Source organism: Gigantopelta aegis, chromosome 10, assembly GCF_016097555.1.
Source record: "Gigantopelta aegis isolate Gae_Host chromosome 10, Gae_host_genome, whole genome shotgun sequence".
Lineage (NCBI taxonomy): Eukaryota > Metazoa > Mollusca > Gastropoda > Neomphalida > Peltospiridae > Gigantopelta > Gigantopelta aegis.
Window position 1 is genome coordinate 57627695 of NC_054708.1, and position 22169 is coordinate 57649863.

At 37.0% G+C, this 22169-nt stretch overlaps 2 protein-coding genes across 3 annotated transcripts in view; one reads left to right on the forward strand and one right to left on the reverse strand.

The window, feature by feature from the left end:
* LOC121382872 (putative aminopeptidase W07G4.4) overlaps positions 1–3226 on the reverse strand; it is a 25242-nt gene extending 22016 nt beyond the window's left edge. The window contains exon 1 of the mRNA XM_041512542.1: positions 3150–3226. Within this exon, the coding sequence (XP_041368476.1) occupies positions 3150–3163 (14 nt within the window). The 5' untranslated portion in view covers positions 3164–3226. The remainder of the gene's footprint in view (positions 1–3149) is intronic.
* LOC121382873 (fumarylacetoacetate hydrolase domain-containing protein 2-like) lies at positions 3221–15658 on the forward strand. 2 transcript variants are annotated; one of them, XM_041512543.1, is made up of 7 exons: positions 3221–3526; positions 6327–6543; positions 9326–9385; positions 10853–11015; positions 11835–11943; positions 13094–13181; positions 15025–15658. In XM_041512543.1, the coding sequence occupies exons 1-7, from the start codon at positions 3366–3368 to the stop codon at positions 15085–15087; spliced, it is 861 nt and encodes a 286-aa protein (XP_041368477.1). In that variant the 5' UTR covers positions 3221–3365; the 3' UTR covers positions 15088–15658. The 2 variants fall into 2 exon arrangements, with proteins under 2 accessions (XP_041368477.1, XP_041368478.1); XM_041512544.1 differs by lacking the exon at positions 9326–9385.
* Positions 15659–22169: the final 6511 nt, after the last annotated feature.

The following is a 22169-nucleotide window of genomic DNA, read 5'->3' on the forward strand; positions in this document are numbered from 1 at the left end:
CGCACATGGTGACCGGCGCAATCGACATTGTTACTGACAAGTTACAAATTTGTACCGGACAATGACCGTGACCGGCCGCTTATTTCAAGGCTTGCATCAGTACATCAGCCTGATGATGCCCAGACAGCATCAGTACATCAGCCTGATGATGCCCAGACAGCATCAGTACATCAGCCTGATGATGATCAGACAGCATCAATACATCAGCCTGATGATTTCCAGACAACATCAGTACATCAGCTTAATGACAGGGCACAATATTTCACGAGAACCAACTTTAAAATCACAAGAACCGCCATCGGTTACGTGGTGAACAATTACATTCTAAAATTAAAAGCACCATATATCAGTAATGAAAGCAGGGCTTCTAGAATTGTTTTAAAATCCACTAGCCATGGGATCAGTGATTAGATTTTTTTACTAGCAACGATTAAATATTCACTAGCCCTACTTTAAGTTAATACAATTTTACCAAATAATAGTAATAATCGGATATGTCACCTAATGAGGGAGATAAAGCTTAAAAACACTAACATTGGGGGTTGGGGTGGGGTCAGGATATTCATATTTACAAAACAGACTTAACTGCAACATTTGACAATTTTGTTTTTCACTAGCTGTCGGGCATGGCAATAGTAGTTATTTACTAGCCCAACAGTGAATATCACAAGCCATGGGAGTGGGGCTACCATAATATAGAAGCCCTGCGAAAGTGAAAATCAATTTATGTTTTTAAATACATTTGAACCACCAATGTAGCACAGAACCGTAGTTCAAGTGTTTCAGGATTAGGTAGGCCTAACTCATCGGTTATTTGAACTATATTCACGTTACCGAACAATCGGTGACCTAAGTAAAACTCATGTGAACTGACTTCTGGTTACCTAAGATTTTGAAATATTGTCCCCTGGATGATGTCCAGATAACATCAGTACATCAGCATAGATGTATGTTATTCATTAGAATAAATGTTTTGTTAATAATTACCACTTGTTATGTTTTGTTATGGGGTCATACTGTAGTGTCCATACCCCATGACCCCATACATATTGTGACCATTGCCACAAAAGAAGTAAAACAGAATGCTCAACAATATATGGCTCAAAGATGCAGAAGATGATAGACATTCCATTGGTATCTATAACAGTTAGAAAGAAAGAAATGTTTTATTCAACACATTTTATTTACGGTTATATGGCGTCAGACATATGGTCAAGGACCACACAGATTTTGAGAGGAAACCCGCTGTCGCCACTACATGGGCTACTTTTCCAATTAGCAGCAAGGGATCTTTTATTTGCACTTCCCACAGGCAGGATAGCACAAACCATAGCCTTTGTTGAACCAGTTATGGATCACTGGTCGGTGCAAGTGGTTTACACCTACCCATTGAGACTTGCGGAGCACTCACTCAGGGTTTGGAGTCGGTATCTGGATTAAAAATCCCATGCCTTGACTGGGATCCTAACCCAGTACCTACCAGCCTGTAGACCGATGGCCTACCACGACGCCACCGAGGCCGGTTTCTATAACAGTTAGATTCAGAAGACTCATTACATGTGTTTTGAAACAACTCATTACAAGATAAATGGTATCTAACAACCACTCATGTACTATTATTTTTGTGGAGGCGGGAAGTAGTCCAGTGGTATCCGGCTTGGTCACCATCAACCTGTAGCCTGGGTGGCTTGAAAGCGAGTTCGATACCATTTTAAACCTGTTTTAAGACACATGGTATCACAAACAGACACATACCGGTATGTAACATTTTATTTCTTACATATCCTTCAAAACCAAGTTTAAAATAATTTAAATGTTTTCTGCAACTAAAATAATTTAAATTTCTTCTCCAACTAAAATTTATTTAGGTTGCTTGTGCTTGAAGTTAATTTATGTGTCACAGAGCAATTAGTTTCATGTTCACTTAAGTCTCAAAAATCTATTTTAATGAATGCCGGTCAACTTGCCCCAAAACCAACTTGCTCACAAGCAACTCAACTCAGTGTTTGGTTAACTCGCCCAAGTGTTTGCACAACTCGCTCCAGTGTTTGGACAACTCGCCCCAAACTTTACTGTCTATAAATAATTGTGACAAAATTAAAAATGGATGTCTACAACTTTGTTATCATTTTATTTATTAATATTACAGTGAAACTCCACTATTATGATCACTTATTAAATGGTTTTATATTGGGGAGATCCTAATACCAGATATTACAATGAACTGTCAAGCATATTTTAATGACGTTTGTCCCTTATTTTCTTAAAGGAACAATCAAGCAAGGCTTTTGGAATCAAACTGGTGTGCATATTCAACAATATTTAATGCACATTATTGCTTAAAATATTGGTATATTAATTAATAAAATGGTAATAATATGACAGTGTTGGGCGAGTTGACCTGCTCCCATTTTAATTGTACTTGTCATTGGATTGGATTTGGCAGCCAATCATGTTTTTAAACTAGTAACATGAATGTGTGTCAAACTGCTTCGTGATATCACAAAATACCGGCTTTGGTGGCGTCGTATTTAGGCCATCGGTCTACAGGCTGGTAGGTACTGGGTTCAGATCCCAGTCGAGGCATGGGATTTTTAATCCAGATACAGACTCCAAACCCTGAGTGAGTGCTCAGGTGTAAATCACTTACACCGACTAGTGAGTAGGTGTAAACCACTTACACCGACCAGTGATCCATAACTGGTTCAACAAAGGCCATGGTTTGTGCTATCCTGCCTGTGGGAAGCGCAAATAAAAGATCCCTTGCTGCTAATCGGAAAGAGTAGCTCATGTAGTGGCGACAGCGGGTTACCTCTCAAAATCTGTGTGGTCCTTAACCATATGTCCGACGCCATATAACCGTAAATAAAAGGTGTTGAGTGCGTCGTTAAATAAAAACATTTCTTTCTTTCTGATATCACAAAATAACCTAGCTCCTTGTTCCCACCATCCACATAATACATTAACAGTCCCATTACGAACTGTGGGGGATAGTTCAGTAAAATGGTCTGCAGTCTGATATTAATGGACATTTTTTTTACACAATGTACGTTTGTGTGGACAAACCTTGCAATTCTACCATAAAAAAACCCAGACAATACAAAATACGCGACAAAACTTATGCAGCCTAAAAAGCTTGCCAAACGTACCCAGTCTTCTCCATGTTGCACGTGACATTAAGTCATGTGACCGTCTCGAGTCAAAGGTCGGATCGTGACCTCGTATGCATTTTATGTTTGTTGGGTTTATTATCACTGTTATCAGTTATCTAAATATATTTACGCTTATCGGTGCTTCTTCTTAAGGTGTACTGTTAGTTTTTAATCACACACAAGCTGGCGTACAAATTTGCAAGCAGGACAAACATGCGTTTTGTGCAGTTTTTGCTGAACGGTTCTTCCCGACTGGGGGTGGAGTTGAAGGAAGGCGGGGACATTGTTGACCTGAACGCTGGTAACAAGTCCCTGCCTGGTGACATGAAGACGTTCATTGAGCAGGGACAGCAGTCACTTCAAGCAGCCAAAAGGTCCGCTCAAGTATCTTTCTTATTTATCTTTGATAGGGCACTGCACTTTTCACTTGTCATGTAGCCAAGTGTTATAAATCTGCACTGAAACAGAAATGACAAATGTAAGGGACTGTTTATTGTTTATGAAGATAGGTAATACAATTATAAAGTTTGTTTTTGTTTAACGACACCACTAGAGCACATTGATTAATTAATCATCGGCTATTGGATGTCAAACATTTCGTAATTCTGACTCGTAGTCACCAGAGAAAATCCGCTAAATTTTTTGAGGGATCTTTTCTATAGATGCAATTTCCCACAGACAGGAAAACAGTTGTGGTGCACTGGGTGGAACGAGAAAAAAGCCAATCAGCTGAATGGATCCACCAAGGTTGTTCAATACTGCGACGCAAGCACCTCAAGTGAGCACTCAACCGACAGAGACCGGCCTCTGTGGCATCGTGGCAGGCCATCGGTCTACAGGCTGGTAGGTACTGGGTTCGGATCCCAGTCGAGGCATGGGATTTTTAATCCAGATACCGACTCCAAACCCTGAGTGAGTGCTCTGCAAGGCTCAATGGGTAGGTGTAAACCACTTGCACCGACCAGTGATCCATAACTGGTTCAACAAAGGCCATGGTTTGTGCTATCCTGCCTGTGGGAAGTGCAAATAAAAGATCACTTGCTGCTAATCGGAAGAGTAGCCCATGTAGTGGGTTTCCTCTCAAAATCTGTGTGGTCCTTAACCATATGTCTGATGCCATATAAACGTAAATAAAATGTGTTGAGTGCGTCGTTAAATAAAACACTTCTTTCTTTTTTTCAAACGACAGAGCTAAATCCTGCCCCAAATACAATTATAGAAATTGTTATAATTTTGTGGTTGTTTTTTGTTTGTCTGGTTTTTTTTTGTGTGTATGTGGGATGAAGGATGACACTGTTGTGAAGCACTTGCTTTGAAAAGCAGTGGTTAGCAGGATTGATTGCTGTGGGATTTTGTGCTGTTTTCCGATGTACATAGCAGTTGGTGAAATTGATTTGAATTGGTTACCCAGATCATTTGCAATGTTTTTTTATGTTGCCACTTCATCCATTGCAGCTCTTGCAAATAACTATTGTTTGGACATAAATTAGAAGTTGCACCTCTGCAATCATGCATCTAATTCTTTGAATGAAAAATGTGGATATTTAACAACTGATTTATCATCATCCACAGGATGTCATTCAGGGGCGCACCCCTCTCCCCCCACAGCAAATGGTCTACTTTCAGAGCTAAAACATACAGGTTTATACATACTGGTATGGAGTTTCTAGTGGTGTAAAAACAAAAGAAAAAGAGTCCACTTGGTTCATATTCGAACCCCCCCAGGTCCAGATCACGCTACACCCCTGTCAATTGATAGATCTGAAAGGGACATAATTAATATACTAGAATAGGTCTGAAAAAATTAATATATCATAAACCAAATAATTAAAACTGATAGCACTGGTACACATGGAATGTTTTATTGCAGCTAAAATAGTATCTTAAAAAAGGGTGGGGATAGATATTTCAAAAACTTGGGTAACTCAAAGTTGGTTCACACGATTTTTACCTAGGTAACCGATTGTTTGGATATGTGAACTGTATTTGTATAACCTAATCAGTTATCTCAATCACTAATTTAGATTAGTTATCTTCTGAAGCTCGCCATGTTTAATTTCACAACATATTACAGTTCACCATGTACAGTAACTGACTGGCAGTTTGTATGAATTTTAAATTTATATAACCAACATATGAAACGAATGACAGTTTGTGTGAAATATTGTGCCCTACAAAACTGTTTTTGCATTGTATATTTTTGGGAACGGGACGTAGTCTTATGGTAAAGAGCTTGCTTGATGCGTGGTCGCTCTAGGATCGATGCCCATCGGTTGGCCCATTATTTCTTGTTCCAGGCAGTTCACCACAACTGGTATATCAAAGGCCATGGTATGTGCTATCATGTCTGTGGGATGGTGCATATAAAAGATCCCTTGCTACTAATGGAAAAATGTGACAGGTTTTCTCCCTAAGACTATATTTAATGACTATATTTAACGACGCAGACATAGATGAATCGGGGAATCGCAACACTAGCCATGCAATCCTTTTGTCACCACACTTGTCATGTTGGTTGTGACTATCGGTAATGATCTTTCAAGTACAGCTAGTGTTACTGCAACTGTTAGATGAACTGTGATACCAATCAAACAATCAGTGCACAAACGGGCATCAGCATAAAGCGTTACTTTGAAAACAGCTACATTTCTGGAAAATGGACAGTGCTGCATTTTTTATTGTTGAAATATTCAAATTGTTTAGTAATAAATTCATGTAAATACAGATTAAGAATTTGCCATTTATTTATTTGATTTCAGTGCATTTACGTGTATTACACAATTTGTATCTAATTCAACTTTCTAACTGATGCTATGGAAATGTCCGATGTTGACCGAATGGTTCGGCCGAACTACGCGATGTGTCGAACACTTTCTCGAGCACCGACGGGGTTCGAGCCAACGGGATTCAACTGTATGTCAGTTACCAAATGTTTGACATCCAATAGCTGATGATAAATAAATCATTGTGCTCTAGTGGTGTCATTAAACAAAACAAACTTTTGTACATGATCTTCAGGATATTCCACAAAAATAATAGAGGGGGGTAGGGAGGCTAACTATACTACAGGATGTGCGTTGTGCTATTTCGTGCTTGAACCTTAATTGGATATAAGCACAATAAGATGAAATGAAGAACTCTGAATTATGTTTGCTTTATGCATGTTTCTCTCAGTATTGTAGAAAGTGGACAGCATGTAGTGAAGAGAGAAAACATCGAACTGCTGGCACCGATCACAGACTGCGACAAAGTGATATGTATTGGCATGAACTACAAGGACCACTGCGAGGAACAGAAATGTCCCGTGCCAGTGGAGCCGATCATATTCAGCAAGTTCTCCAGTACCCTGATTGGACCACACAGTGACATAGAGTATCCCAGTGAAACCACGGTATATATATATATTATATATATATATATAGACACAGACGCATTAAAAATCATATCTCAACACGTACAGGGGTGGCATGTAGGCCAGTGGTAAAGCGCTAGCTTGATGCGTGGTCGTTTTGAGATCGATCCCCCATCATTTTGGCCCATTGAGCTATTTCTCGTTCCAGCCAGTGCACCACGACTGGTATATCAAAGGCTGTGGTATGTGCTATCCTGTCTATAAGATGGTACATATAAAATATCCCTTGCTACTAATAAAAAATATAGCTGGTTTCCTCTTTAAGAATTACCAAATGTTTGACATCCAGTAGCCAATGATTAATAAATCAATGTGCTCTAGTGGTGTTGTTAAACAAAACAAAATCAACATGTATATGTGAACACCATGTGTGGTGTATGTGATATATCAGATTGACTACATTTACTGTCCAGGGCCCCGTTCCACGAAGCGATCTTAGCCCTAAGATCACCGTAACTGCACACCTAACATATACAATTAAGGTGATCTTAGCGCTAATATCACTTTGTGGAACGGGGCCCTGTTAATTAAATTAAAAATCATATCTCAACTTGTACATTCACATAAATAGAGGATTTGTTATGAGTGTTTTTTATTATGTAAAAATCAACAAATCATATGTTAATTGTTTTTCTTGAGGCTCTACCAAGACAAATACCCATTAACTACACAAGATTAATATCACATATTAAAAAATATGAGTTGCAAATTCTGTTTATACTACAACATTTGTAAAATAATATTTCAGCTAGATATTTAGTAAATGAGTTCTAAAATGTTCTTCATCGGTAATATGACGTCATCATGATTGGCACTACCGGTAATGACATCATTATGCTCAGGTGTACAGGACTTGTTGGCTTGTAAACAAATGAGCCGCTGACAGCAATATAGGTATATTAACTGGGTTATTACATATAGAATACTAAACGAGCTTGCCTGTCATACCATTTTCAGGAAACAAGTGAACAGTCTTGGTAGCTGATGAGCAAACGTGAGTCAGATACCAGCATTGTTCACGAGTTTCATAAAAATGGTATGACAAGCAAGCTAGTTTAGTATTTTATTTATTACAAACCAACTGCAAACAAGCCGCAACGCAGAAGTAAGCAAATGTCAAGACCTACTACATGTTATTTTTTTTACGAATTGGGTCAGCAAGTGATCAACGTCACACGTAAACTTAAACAACGTCACAATAAGCAACGAGATGTAAGCAATGTACAGTTTAGATTTTGGCATCAAGCTTGCATTAATTGGCAATTAATGAGGTGTTGTTATTCACAGTAATGACTGAATTGTTGATCTGGGCCCGTATTTATCAAAGATGGAACTGGATGAATGGAATTGACTAGATGTGACACTGACATTTTGTACATAGGTCCGTAAAAAAAAGAGTACCAGTTACCACAACATCGTTTTAGCTTTGTACACAACAGGCCCAAATATAACAGCCCGTCTTATCGCAATTTCAATTCATGGCCATATTTTTAATGGTACACTTTTAAATTACACTATTTTGTACAAACACGGTTAGATACGTTAATAATCTCTAAACAAACCATTTTCAACAGCATTTTAGAACTTAAATTGACTTAATGTTTTCTAGTGTTCTTAAAAAGGACATGTCAAGCACCCAGTTTATTTTATTGCAGGGAGATGCAAAATTACGTCATTTGCATACCAACGTCATTCAAATTAAATCAAAACTACTGCGCCAGTCTGTGTGTGCCAATATAACACTAGTTAAATATTGAGTAATTGTTATGACATTAGTAATATCTTACACTGGTGTGTAATAAATCAAAATATTAAATGAGTTTATCACATGGATATTAATATTATAATGGGTAAGTTATAGGATAAAATACCATATTTGATACTCGTAGATCAAAAACTGGTGTACACTATCCAGTTTATGGGCTAGATGCTGACCCATTTAAGTACTACAGTCAGACCTGTCCTAGCGGCCACCTGTATTCAGCGGTCACCTGCCTTAAGCAGCCACTTTTTTCCCTCTCAAATGATTTATAACGTAAATGCACCTGTAATAAGCGGTCACCTGTCTAACGTGGCCAGCGGCCACCTAAATCGGATCCCAATTTGCTAAAATACCTGTATTAAGCAGCCATATTAAATGTTTACTATTATCTAAAAGGGGTATTTTAACAACACCGATAAGGTGCAGCAAATAATAGATCTTCACACCTTCAGGAATACTAGTACCCTTTCAGTCTCGACATCTCGACTGTATATCAATTGAGAAAGTCTGACTCTGCAATGCATTTAATCGCATTGTGGCAAGCTACGCTTGACATTTGTCGATTCACTTACTATGACAATACACAGCATAAAATAGAAATTAAGTAATTAAATAGAAAAAGAAAACAAACTTGTTGAGAATGGTTAATTTAATACATTCGGTTTCCATTTGCATTTTTTTCTGAAGGAAACATGTGATAAGTTGATTTATAGTCAGCTGTGAAGCACATCTGTTGACTAGCAGTACAGACGGTACAAGAAACAACAACAAATATTTTATTTTAAAGAATATATATGTGGCAACCTGTAATCAGCGGTCACCTGTCTATAGCGGCCACTTTTATTTACTCCCTTGTGTGACCGCTTAAGACAGGTTTGACTGTATTTACATACATATTCATGAAACTGTTGGCATAAGCAAAGCTGAACAGGCATTTTAAACATTTAATCATGCACATAATGAAGGAATTGAAAACAAATCTTTGTTACAAATTAACAGCAGCTGGATTGGGAAGTGGAGATGGCATTTGTTATTGGCAAGGGAGGTAAGAACATTAAGGTGAGTTCTAATACTTATGTACTAGTATACATGTATATAATATAGATACATGTATGGTAGCATTGCAGTCTAATTTAGTTATGTAAGCTGTTTGGAGAGAGAGAGAGAGAGAGAGAGAGAGAGAGAGGGAGAGAGGGAGGAGGGAGGGAGGGAGGGAGTAACTGATATGTATACAGTAAAACCCCTCAAAACCAGACATTTTTCATTGTGCTTTTTTTAAAAAGTCAGTACAGAACAGAACCGCTTCAAACTGGATACCTTTAAAATCTGGCTCATCACTTTGTCCAATGGGTGTCCAGTTTAGAGGGGTTTCCATGTAATTATATTTAATATGGACATGATTTAGAATTCGATTTGACATCCTTCATGGCCAATTTGTTTGCCATTTGAAGCATTGGTCTTTATTATAATTTCAAGTTTGATATGAAGAAAAGGACCATAGGCCTACTGGCTGAGTCAGTGTCAAGTAATACTACATTAATTTGGATGTGTAGGATATGGGTATGTGTATGTATATATATATATATATAGAATATTAGGTTTCTACAATTTGATATGGTGGTTATTTGGCGAGGTTTAGATAACGGTGTAAAAGGCGAACTTCAGCGAGCCTGTTACACCGTTATCGAACCAAGCCAAATAACCACAATATCAAAACGTAGTAACCTGATATATTTTTTTTATCATGCAACTCCTTTCAAATTATATTTTTGTAATATGTTTCAGTCAAAAGTGGTATAAAAACTATTAGTTTTATCATGTAGAAACTACTACCGGAAGTCGGACAATGGCAATTGCCCGAAAGCATAGCCAGCCTAAAAGTTATGTGTTTCCAAATTTTAAATAAAATACTTTGATTATATTTCAGTCTGTTGTGTCACAACATTACAATTTTTGTACTTTTTTCTGTAACATTAAACTGAAGTTTATATGGGACCTGAAGAAGATCTACATCGCTAGCTGCTAGTGACTGTGATGTCAGACGCTGTTTCAATGTAAACATTATTTGTAGGAAGCTACTTGCTTTTTTGTTTCAAAATGGTTAATTCAAATGCTGGCTAGTTCCGAATGGGAGCAAATAATGGAGAATTGAAAAATAAGGGGTAATTTTATGATACAGGAAGTGTAAATGTTATATTTATTTATGCAGTTCAACAATTATTGCTGTAAATGGATGTTTGAAAAATAACAAAACAGTCTACCTGAAAATTGAGCAAACACCCGTCATGCGCACAACTCATTGCCTAGTGACATGATAACACTTTGAATTATCAGGTAGGGGTTATTAGGTCAATAGGAAGCATGGTTGCATGGTAAATATATATATGTATGTGTATGTTGTGTGTGTATTTTATGTGTGTGTGAGAGTGAGTGTATGTATATGTATGTGTATGTTCGTATTTGTTTCATATCTGCATTTTGACTTTAAAATTATATTTAGTTAAAAACTTGTATCTGTTGTACTAGAAATCGGATGCTATGCAGCATGTGTTTGGATACACAGTAGCCCATGACGTCAGTGCCAGAGACTGGCAGATGAAGAAAAATGGTGGACAGTGGATTATTGGCAAATCCATGGATGGCTTCTGTCCACTTGGACCAGCCATTGTGATGAAAGAAGACATAGAAGGTACAGAAATAGTAACAACAGTACTGAATTAATTGGAGCTGCGGTTGTATGCTTGTGTTTATACGATGCAGGCAAATTGCCATGATAGTATATACAAGAGTGAATAACCACCAGGATTTAATTTCGCTATGTTCCATAGCAGCCACCAGATAGAGGCATAAAGCACATCTCTGAAACTTATTCATCCATCCACCCATTCATCTATCCATCCATCCATCCATCCATCCATCCACCCATTCATCTATCCATCCATATGTCCAACCATCAATTCACCCATCTATACATTCATGCAAATCCATCAACATCCATTCATGCAAATCCATCCATCAATCCATGCAACCCACCATCCGTCCATCCATCCATCCATCCATCCATGCAACCCACCATCCATCCATGCAACCCACCATCCATCCATCCATCCATCCATCAAAACGCCAACTCATCCATCCATGCAACCCACCATCCATCCATGCAACCCGCCATCCATCCATCCATTTATCCATGCAACCCACCATCCATGCAACCCACCATCCATCCATGCAACCCACCATCCATCCATCTATTCATGCAACCCATGCAACCCACCATCCATGCAACCCACCATCCATCCATGCAACCCACCATCCATCCATTCATCCATCCATCCATGCAACCCACCATCCATCAATGCAACCCATCATCCATCCATGCAACCCACCATCCATTCATCCATCCATCCATCCAACGATCTATGCAACCAACCAACCAGACATGCTAATTAATGACCTAACCAAACAATTAAAAATAAGTTTATATAATAACTCTGGTGTTTTATTATAGATCCACATAACCTGCGGCTGTATTGCCGAGTGAATGGCGTCACAAAACAAGACAGCTCCACCTGTCAGATTGTTCACAAAACTGAGGACCTTATTGCATTTATATCCAGGTAAGGCAATAATTGTTTGTAGCATTCGTCCTTTTGTATATGCTTTATTCTGACACGAATCTCAAGAAAATCAATTCATAGAGCGAGCTTTAATGATCTGTAAGGATTGTTTTCTTGAGACGATTTTTGGAAATGTTTTTTACTTCATTCAGTTTTATAATTTTAGTATAATTATTATAAAATTCACTGCAATATAAAAATTGTACCTTTTTGTAGCATGTGCGAGATGTAGCCCAGTGGTAAAGCACTCGCTTGATACACAGTTAGTCTGGGATTGATCCCCATAGGTGAGCCCATTGGGCTATTTCTTATTCCAACCAGTGCGCCACTATTGGTAAATCAAAGGCTGTGGTATCTACTATCCTGTCTGTGGGATGGTGCATATAAAAGATCCCTTTTTACAAACGTTAAAAAGTAGCGGGTTTTCTCTCTAAAGACTATATGTCAAATTTACCAAATGTTTGACATCCAATAGCCGATGATTAATAAATCAATGTGCTCTAGTGGTGTCGTTAAACAAAACAAACAAACAAACACACAAACTCTTTCTCTTAGCTGATATATATTAAGTCACAAGAAGGAATGCATACATTGTTACATATTATGCGAGGTTACATACCACCGTTGCTTACAGAATGTTGTAATCAACAAGTTTTAATATTATAGCAAAGAAAACTTAGCTGCTCTTTGATGTTAAATAAACTAATAAATGTAATGACGATACAAATAATCAAAATTTAAAATTGGTTCTTTCTTAAACAGAAAAGTCTTTTCCATCTGTACTATCATTTCATCTGAAAAAGGATAAAAGTTTAGGGTATAACAAAAATGCACTATTATTATGATTTTGGATTAAATAGCAACACATACAGCTAAATCCACATGGAATGAAAATATTTTATGTGTTGGTTAGGTAAGGTAGATAACATATAATAAAGATATTGAAACAGATGGAATAAAAAAAGTAGAGTTATTTCCCTTGCTTAACTGATTAATATGAGATGTAACTGTTATACATACATGCACCATATTCGATTCAACTGCATTCTGTCCCAGCCTCCACAAATGTATTTTTAAAAAAAAGGTTTGAAGTAAAAGAAAACGATAAAAGTTTTGAAAATAACAAATAAAAAGTTAATTTTATTTTCAGGCTTTTCACACTGAGATCTGGTGATGTGGTATTAACCGGAACTCCACCAGGTGTTGGAGTGTTTAGGAAACCACCAGAGTTCCTTAAGGTACTTGGCAATCAAATATGGTCCAGGGCCCTGTTCCACGAAGCAATCTTAGCCCTAAGATCAACTTAAGTGCATAGGGTAGCTATGCGCCTACGGTAATCTTAGGGCTAAGATCGCTTCGTGGAACGGGGCCCTGGGGTCTAATTCACTAAACTCTCACAACTTTGTGATCTCGCAGTGCAATGCTAAAAGACTTGCAAAGACGATGCTTTGTTGTCTAGCAGAGCCTAAGAGAACTTTGTGAATTAGGCCCCATGTCAGCTTTGGCACTGGCCAAATTAGCAAGTGGAGAATTTAAAAAAGAATTAGCAAATTTTGTTCCAATGTAGCAAAAATATATTTATGTAATAATTGAGGTTTTGTTAGAAATTAACTGTTGGTTTCTGCATTTTTGAAGTTTAATAGATAAGTTGGCAACATTTTCTGCTCACCCAGAACTATCCCTGATGGTACAAAATGGATTCTACTATGAAATAGAAAATAAATAAACAAGCTATTTCACCTCATCGTGGACTTCAAGGTAATGTACAGAGCTGTTAGGTGCTCAGTGTTCACCATGTTGTATTGTAGAGTCAAACTGTATTTAAGAAAATTAACATATGAACTGTCGTACGTTATTAATATCACTGAATACATTGAATTGTATACATACTAAATAACGCAGACAAGAGTGTTTCACTTAAACAAGGGCAGGCCATAGCCCAGTGGTAAAGTACTCGCCTGATGTGCGATCAGTCTAGGATCGATCTCCGTCAGTGGGCCCATTGAACTATTTCTCTTTCCAGCTGGTGTAACAAAGGCTGTGGTATGTACTATCATGTCTGTGGGATGATTCATATAAAAGACCCTTGCTGCTAATCAGAAAGAGTAGCCAATTGCATGGCACAGTGGGCTTCATCTCACATTAAAATCCATGGCCCTTAAACATGTCCCATGCCATATATACTGTAATTAAAATATGTTGAATGCATCATTAAATAAACCCTTCCTTCCTTCCTTCCTTCTTCCTTCACTTCAAACAGTATTATGTACATCCAGTGCACCACGACTGGTGTAACAAAGGCTGTGGTATGTACTATCCTGTCTGTGGGATGGTGCATATAAAAGATTCCTTGCTGCTAATAAAAAAAAGTAGCCTATCAAGTGGCGACAGCGGGTTTCCTCTCTCTCTATATCTGTGTGGTCCTTAATCATATGTCTGATGCCATATAACCGTAAATAAAATGTGTTGAGTGCATTATTAAATAAAACATTTTCTTCTTTCCTTCCAAACAGTATTATGAAGAACATAATGCCATATTTAAAATAAATTGTTGGTTTGTGTTTAATTTGACTTTGGTAGAGATATTTTGTTATGTTTGAAATTATATTTATAAAACCATTTGTAGCTGGATTGCATGCTTACTACAATTTTAAACTACTTTTATAAATGTGTACTGGTATGTTGTTTTGTACACAGTGTCATTACTCAAGCATTGGTGGTACATCTGACATCCAGTAGCCAACAGGAGCCATTGAATGGTGGGGTGGGGGGAGTGAGTGCATGGGTCATGTTTTCTGGGGAGCATACCGCCTGAATCCCCCTAACAGGTTTAGGCTCTTTGAGCCCTCCTACTTCCAGTCCATCATGTACTGACAGTGCCCCCAACCTTCACTTTCAAATGTACTTTGTGGGCCCTAGCTGGCCAATGAATAATTGATCAATATGCTCTAGTGGTGCTGTTAAACAAAAACAAACTTTGGTAGTACATCAGACTAATTTTGATATCACAGACTGTGCATGGCACAAAAAGAAGAAATGTCAATTATGTTGTTCATGATTGTATTGTTGTTTATATTTCAGAAGGGAGATGTAGTAGAGTGTGAGATAGAGAACATTGGAAAACTGGTGAACAAGATTGTCTGAATACTTGAAGTTTGTTTTATGAACATCAGGATAATCAGAGAAATACATTTAATTAACTGATGATCAATCACAATTACAGGAGGAATGAGAACCACTACTTTGATTGAAATCTTAGATTTTGTAATGTTACGTTTTTAGTGAAACAATTATTTTATCGTTTTATATATTAAAGTATTTGTAAAAGTTGATTGCAGATTAAAAAATATGTTTATCAAGAGCTTAGGATTTAGGTCAATTAGATTTTGTTTGGCTTAGGGTGGAGGTTGCAGTTTTATAACATTTTGTATAATATAGAAAATTATTTATTTCACAACCTTGAATCCTGTAAATCTTTGACTGGACAAATTACATCAGATATTCGTTTTAGGCCAACTTATGAAGGATTTGTGCAAAATTGTGATTTATGTGAATTAATATACCCAGTATGTATTTAGATATAATTTAAGGTTTTGTGTTTTGCTGTTTCTCTATATCTATAAACTTGTGTCAAGTCAGGCAAAATGAACACACACACATTCAATGTGAATAAAAGAACACCCCTAGTCATGTGGTAGTTCATGTCTAAAGTTAAGATCATGATGTGATTTGATTATTGTAAATTATTGAACTTACCAGGGGATTGTGGGTGGGTTGTGTGTGTGTAGAGGAATTGTTCTACAGTCATACTCTATATAAATAAAGATATGGCTTGTGTTCCCCACTAGAGATTGTGAGGGCCTGACTACGCATACGTATTTGTGGCATCACATTGGATCGACAAATTAATACATGCACTTATTTTTTTATATGACTTTAACGTCAAACACTTAACTGTTACGTTTGTCAGCCTTGGATGTGACTTTCTTATGATCATCAGTATTATGTGTGTGTGTGTGTGAGGTTGTGTGTGTGTGAGGTGTGTGTGAGTGTGTGTAAGGTTGTGTGTGTGTGAGGTTGTGTGTGAGGTTGTGTGTGTGTGAGAGGTTGTGTGTGTGTGTGAGGTTGTGTGAGTGTGTCTGTGTTTGAGTGTGTACCCGTGTGTGCGTGTGTCAGGTTGTGTGTGTGTGTCTGAGGTTTTGTGTGTGTGAGGTTGTGTGTGTGTGTGAGGTTGTGTATGTGTCTGTGAGGTTGTGTGTGTGTGTGAGGTGTGAGAGTGTGTGTGGGATTGTGAGCGTGAGTGTGTGTGTGTGAGTATTTGTGTGTGTGTGTATGTCTGAGTGTATTTGGTTTATGTGCATTTGTGTGTGTGTGTGTGTGTGTTTGCATGTGTGTCTAAGTAGGTTTGTCTTTGAGTGTGTGTATGTATGTGTTTGAGTGTTTGTGTTTGAGTATGTGTGTGTGTTTGTGCTTGTCTTTGAGTATTTGTGTTTGAGTGTGTGTGTTAAGTGTTTGAGTGTATGCATGTGTGTTTGAGTGTGTGTGTTTGAGTGTTTGTGTTTGAGTGTATGTGTGTGTCTGAGTGTGTGTGTTTGTGTTTGAGTGTGTGTGTTTGTGTTTGTGCACGTATGAGTGAATAAGCAAGTAAGCAATGTGTTTTAATCAGGCCTATAAAATTGAAAATTGGCATAAACCATTTACGGGTTAAGCAAAAGCAAGTTGAGGTAGCCTATTTTGTTTTTGTTTAACCAATCATGACCATGTAAATGATGTCCAATATTTCATGCATGTATGAAAAGTGGATTATGCAAAATTAGGCACAGTAGCCAAACCATCTGTAAAGTACTACATTTCTAATGGATACCAAATGATGAGTTTCTGCATTTTGATGAAAAGGGATAAATTATATTTTTCTTTTTTCTTTAAATATATGTATGCATGCAATAGGTAACTCAAACCATCAATCTAAACTTCTACTGTTAATACTAGTAATGTAAACTATTAGTTAGGTAGAAAACAGGTAATTATGTACTAGTAATGTAAACTATTAGTTAGGTAGAAAACAGGTAATTATGTACTAGTAATGTAAAATATTAGTTAGGTAGAAAACAGGTAATTGTGTTATTTTTCATATATATCTGATTAATATCAGGTGCCTGTGTTTCTTTCAAGGTGAAAAAGAAATATCTGAATATGCATTATGATGTTATGTATGTGTGTATAATTATGTGTGTCTTATTAAAATATGATTGTTCCTTAGTACAATATTTTAATGTTTATTTTAGTAACAAAAACTTAGACGTTTTTAAATAATATATATATGAAAGCACTAAAATATGTTTTCAATCAAACCTGAGCATAACAAATACCTGCTCTTAAATGGTGTTAAAATGCAGCTTCAGTATCTTTCTTTTGTAAGTCCACAGGCTCGTAAGAACAATATCAGGGGTGAGGAAAGCACACATTTTTTACCTTTATTTACATAGAATAGGACAAACCCCCTTCCCAAAACCAAAAAAAAAGCCCCACCAATATCTTTTAATTCTAAAGTTGAGAGTGGGTCGGTGGTCAAAATATGGTGCTAATCATACAGTTTAGTTCCGTTGTAATGCATAGCGTCTCTAGATAATCACATAAACAACCCAATAAAGAAATAAGCCAGACGCCAGTATCTGATTACGGGTAAGTGGTAATCTGTTAGAAGTGTTAGTTGGGGTCGTGCCACTGTTTCAAAGGTCTAATACCACGAGGGTCTGCTAATCTGAAGGTCTAGTACTCCAGCACTTTGTCACTAATGTATGTCATAAATGTGAGTTCATATTTCATGGCAACTGTCCAATTGTTGTTTCTCGTTTGTGTACATGCGATGACAACATGGATTATCTCCAAAGGCGCGTGTGCAGGTAGTGGTGATGGTGGTGGTGGTGGTGGTGGTTGTTGTGGTGGTGGTGGTCCCCTGCTCCAAAGCGAATTTGGGTTTTTAAAATTTGTTTAACATATTATAATTTTCCATGCCCTGAGTATTACAATCTTGTGTCAAGTTGGGATTGTTTGATATTTTGCTTCTTTTAAATGACATTTCAAACTCACCGTGCTGATGTTCACATTGCCCTATAACTGACACATTCGGAGATGGGATCATATTAAAATAGATGGCTGCACATTACCCAACCGACCCCAAAACATGCAGTCGTGTTCAGCACTTAAATCTTAGATGCACATGGGAGCGTTCTGGGCAGGATTTAGCTCAGTCACTAGGGTGCTGGCTGATGCGATGGGGTCATGGGATCGCATCCCTTGGTACACCCATCGTTCCCCCCCCCCCCCCCCCCCCCCGCCCGATCAGTGTCCCATCAGTTGTATTTCAAAGGAAGGAAATGTTTTATTTAACGACACACTCAACACATTTTATTTACGGTTATATGGCGTCGGACATATGGTTAAGGACCACACAGATATTGAGAGAGGAAACCCGCTGTCGCCACTTCATGGGCTACTCTTTTCAATTAGCAGCAAGGGATCTTTTATATGCACCATCCCACAGACAGGATAGTACATATCACAGCCTTTGTTAGACCAGTTGTGGAGCACTGGCTGGAACGAGAACTAGCCCAGTGGGCCCACTGATGGGGATCCTAGATCGATTGCGCATCAGGCGAGCGCTGTACCACTGGACTACGTCCCGCCCCTGGTATATCAAGGGCTGTTTGTGAGACAAATATCTCTAAAAGATTTCTTGCTACTACCGGAAAAACATAACGTTTCGTCTAAGACTGCAAAAATTGCCAAATGTTTGACATCCAATAGCTGATGGGGGCGGTATGTAGCCCTGTGGTAAAACGCTCGCTCGACGCGCTGTCGGTTTGGGATCGATTCCAGTCGGTGGGCGCATTGGGATATTCCTCGTTCCAGTCAGAACACCACAACTGATGTATCAAAGGTCGTGGTATATGTTATCCAGTCTGTGGAATGGTGCATATAAAAGATCCCTTGCTACTAATGGAACAATGTAGCGGGTTTCCTCTCTAAGACTATTATATGTCGAAATTACCAAATGTTTGACATCCAATAGCCGATGATTAATAAATCTGTGCTCTAGTGGTGTCGTTAAACAAAATAAACTTTCTTTTTTCAATTAGCTAATTATTAATTAATCAACGTCTTCTAATGGTGTTAAACAAAACACACTTTAATTTGAGCGTATTCTGGAACATTTTAATTTTAAATATTCCATAATTTTCATCACAGCTAAATTTATTCTAATAATCTGTCTTGTGCTAGTTTTGATTTAGTAAACTAGTCTGGTAGTGGCAGTCTTCATTTATCGATGCAGGAAGGATGTACTGTCCAGGAAAGGATCTCCTCGGGATTAGATACTTTTCCATCGATGAGACACCAGATAGAGATTCATTGAATCAACCACTATTATGTCAAATTCCCATTCGACTCTACATTGTGCGGAGATACGGTTTTGATCATGAATAATGGTTTTGTCGTTGATAATTAATGAGGTAGGCACACTGTGTTGTCAATGTTGACCAGAAGTGGTACTTTAACAACTGAAGTAAGAACAACCCAAAATTTCTTCATCACACCTTTATACAATAGAGTATATGACAGATGGTTGACAGATATCACAATATGTGGTTTGTTGATACACACAAACAGAAAAGGTGTACAGTAATATATATATATATAATACATGACAAACAAAAATACTGGGATGGTATTACAGGTAAAATAAAGAAAAACGCCACAAAAGCACTGAATGCCGTGAGTGAAATTAGAATAAAACTGTTCTCATTACAGATATCAAATTGAACAAAATAAATATTGTAATTTTTACTGTTTTAAAGCCAACATTTCTTAGCATTCCTGTGAAATAAATGACAGCTTGAAAAAAAAAAATATATATATATTTTTTTTTAACAATGTTTTTGCATATATTTTTGTCAAACTAGTCTGCTACTCAGGGGCCTAATTCACTAAAACTCTCGCAACTCTCGCGATATCGCAATGCAATGCTAAAAGACTTACAAAGAGGATGATGCTTTGTTGTCTAGCAGAGCCTAAGAGAGCTTTGTGAATTAGGCCCCAGCTATGTACGAGTACATTTATTATTAACTTGTGAAAACTGTAAAACAATTCTGAAATATATATAATCTCATATGTCAAGTCTTTTGTCTGTCTGACAATTTTCTGTTAAATATAAAATATAAGTAGAAGAGGTTATTCATCTATGACACCATGTTAAGCCAACAATTAAAAGAATAGTTTTTGTCTAGTTTTTACACCTTTGGAGTAACGCAATTATATAATATATTGTACAGGGCCAAATGTTCCATAGGCAATGCGCCCAGGACCTACTAGAGGTAGGGACCAACACATACATAATACACGGCGAACACAAAATATGAATAAACTTACACCCCTCCAAACGTTCTAACATAATTTTAAATACAGATTTAATACTGACACAGTTCATAGGACTGAAAATGCAGTATCTAAATTTCAGTTAGTAGGCCCCATTGATATTTAATTTATTAAGTATGAATTAAATTATTTTAATATTGACACAGTTTGTTCTAATTTTGACTTGACCAAACGAAAAATGTCTATGATTAATCATACGGTTTTCTCGTAATATGGAAAAGTAAATTGAAAATTTTTAAATGCAGTCATTTTGCAATATCATTTTGTCCATCGAATTCTAATCTTGTTGTATTATGCAATAAAAGTTTTGTTCGTATAAAACAAATCACACAAAGTACCGGTATGTAAATACTACTGGAATAATGATAGTATTGGTATGACAGCAGTATATAAAGAAACACAATGTATGTAAGAACCATTACCAATGAGCACCAGGATGGTTACGTAGCCCGCACCACACACATAGACACATGGAAGGATATACGAGGTCATAGGAAGCGATATGGCCGATTAGGCTTCGGCCTGACCAATATTTAGCCTGATTTTCTTATTTAAAAAAATTACAAAAAAACCCCACTCAACCTCCCAAACAATAAAAAATTACACCCCCCCCCACCCCCCAACAAAATGCAATTTTTTTTTTTAAATCCCAACAACCTCCATCAAACTCACCTATACCCCTCCCTCAAAACACCGCCCAAGAAAAACAAAACGAATAAAAGTCATACTTCATAGTGTTAATAATGCTGGAAATATAATATTGATAAATACTCGCATCAAAATGTGTACATTTCTGCTTCAAAATACCCCCAGAATGCAACAAAAAGATACTAGTTTTAAAAATGTGGGTGGGGGACATTGTCTCACACCCTCCGAACGTGGTGGAGTCTAAATGGGTCTTACCGAAAATTTTGAGCTTCCTACGGGCCTGATATATAATTATAAACTAATAATTAGAATAGTGAAGAAAACAATAGCATATATTTACAAAATAATATTTTGCTGTCTTTTTCAATAATTGGAATATAGTATGATTAAAAACCCTTGCAACAAAAAACATTGTCTTTTTATCAACATTATTCTAAAAATACCCCCCCCCCCCCATTACTCTTTAATGGTGTCTTAACTCATATTCCTATAAAATTAAAATAATGTGAACATCTATGAAAATATATATGATATATGTATATATTTTTTTTTCAAGCACAAAAAGAATTTGTAATAAAATGAATAACGTCGGGACCATTGACGTTTTTTTAAATTTATTATCCTAGCCTGAAACCTTCTATATAACCTAACTAGAGCAAGCTATAGACAAGCAGATTTTGCCAAATTATCTATTAAACTTAAATAATTACAGAAACGCATAGTTCTTTTTCAATAAAATAAAATTATTTCGCCAATTTAAAATAAAATTCACCATTTGTTTTTAAAATTAGCAACTTGCGAATTTGACGAGCGACAGAGCTCGCCCTGATATCCATTCAACACCATCTACTATAAAATAAAAAATAGGAACTGCCGAATGGGTTTATCATAGTTAGTTAAACCCACCCCGACGACGTTATGTGTATGGAATTAAAGACGGTGATATTCTATGCCATACTTTGTATCCCATAATCATATTAATATCATCATCATCATCATCATCATCATCGTCGTCGTCGTCATATTATATATATATATATATATATATATATATATATATATATATATATATATATATATATATATACACACACACACACACACACACACACACACACACATAGTAAAGTACACTTATAACGAAC

Coding starts and splice junctions, on each gene's coding strand:
- LOC121382873 (XM_041512543.1), top strand. CDS start 3,366: ATGCGTTTTGTGCAGTTTTTGCTGAACGGTTCTTCCCGACTGGGGGTG. Junction 3,527..6,326: donor TCACTTCAAGCAGCCAAAAG/GTCCGCTCAAGT, acceptor TGTTTCTCTCAG/TATTGTAGAAAGTGGACAGC. Junction 9,386..10,852: donor AGGGAGGTAAGAACATTAAG/GTGAGTTCTAAT, acceptor CTGTTGTACTAG/AAATCGGATGCTATGCAGCA.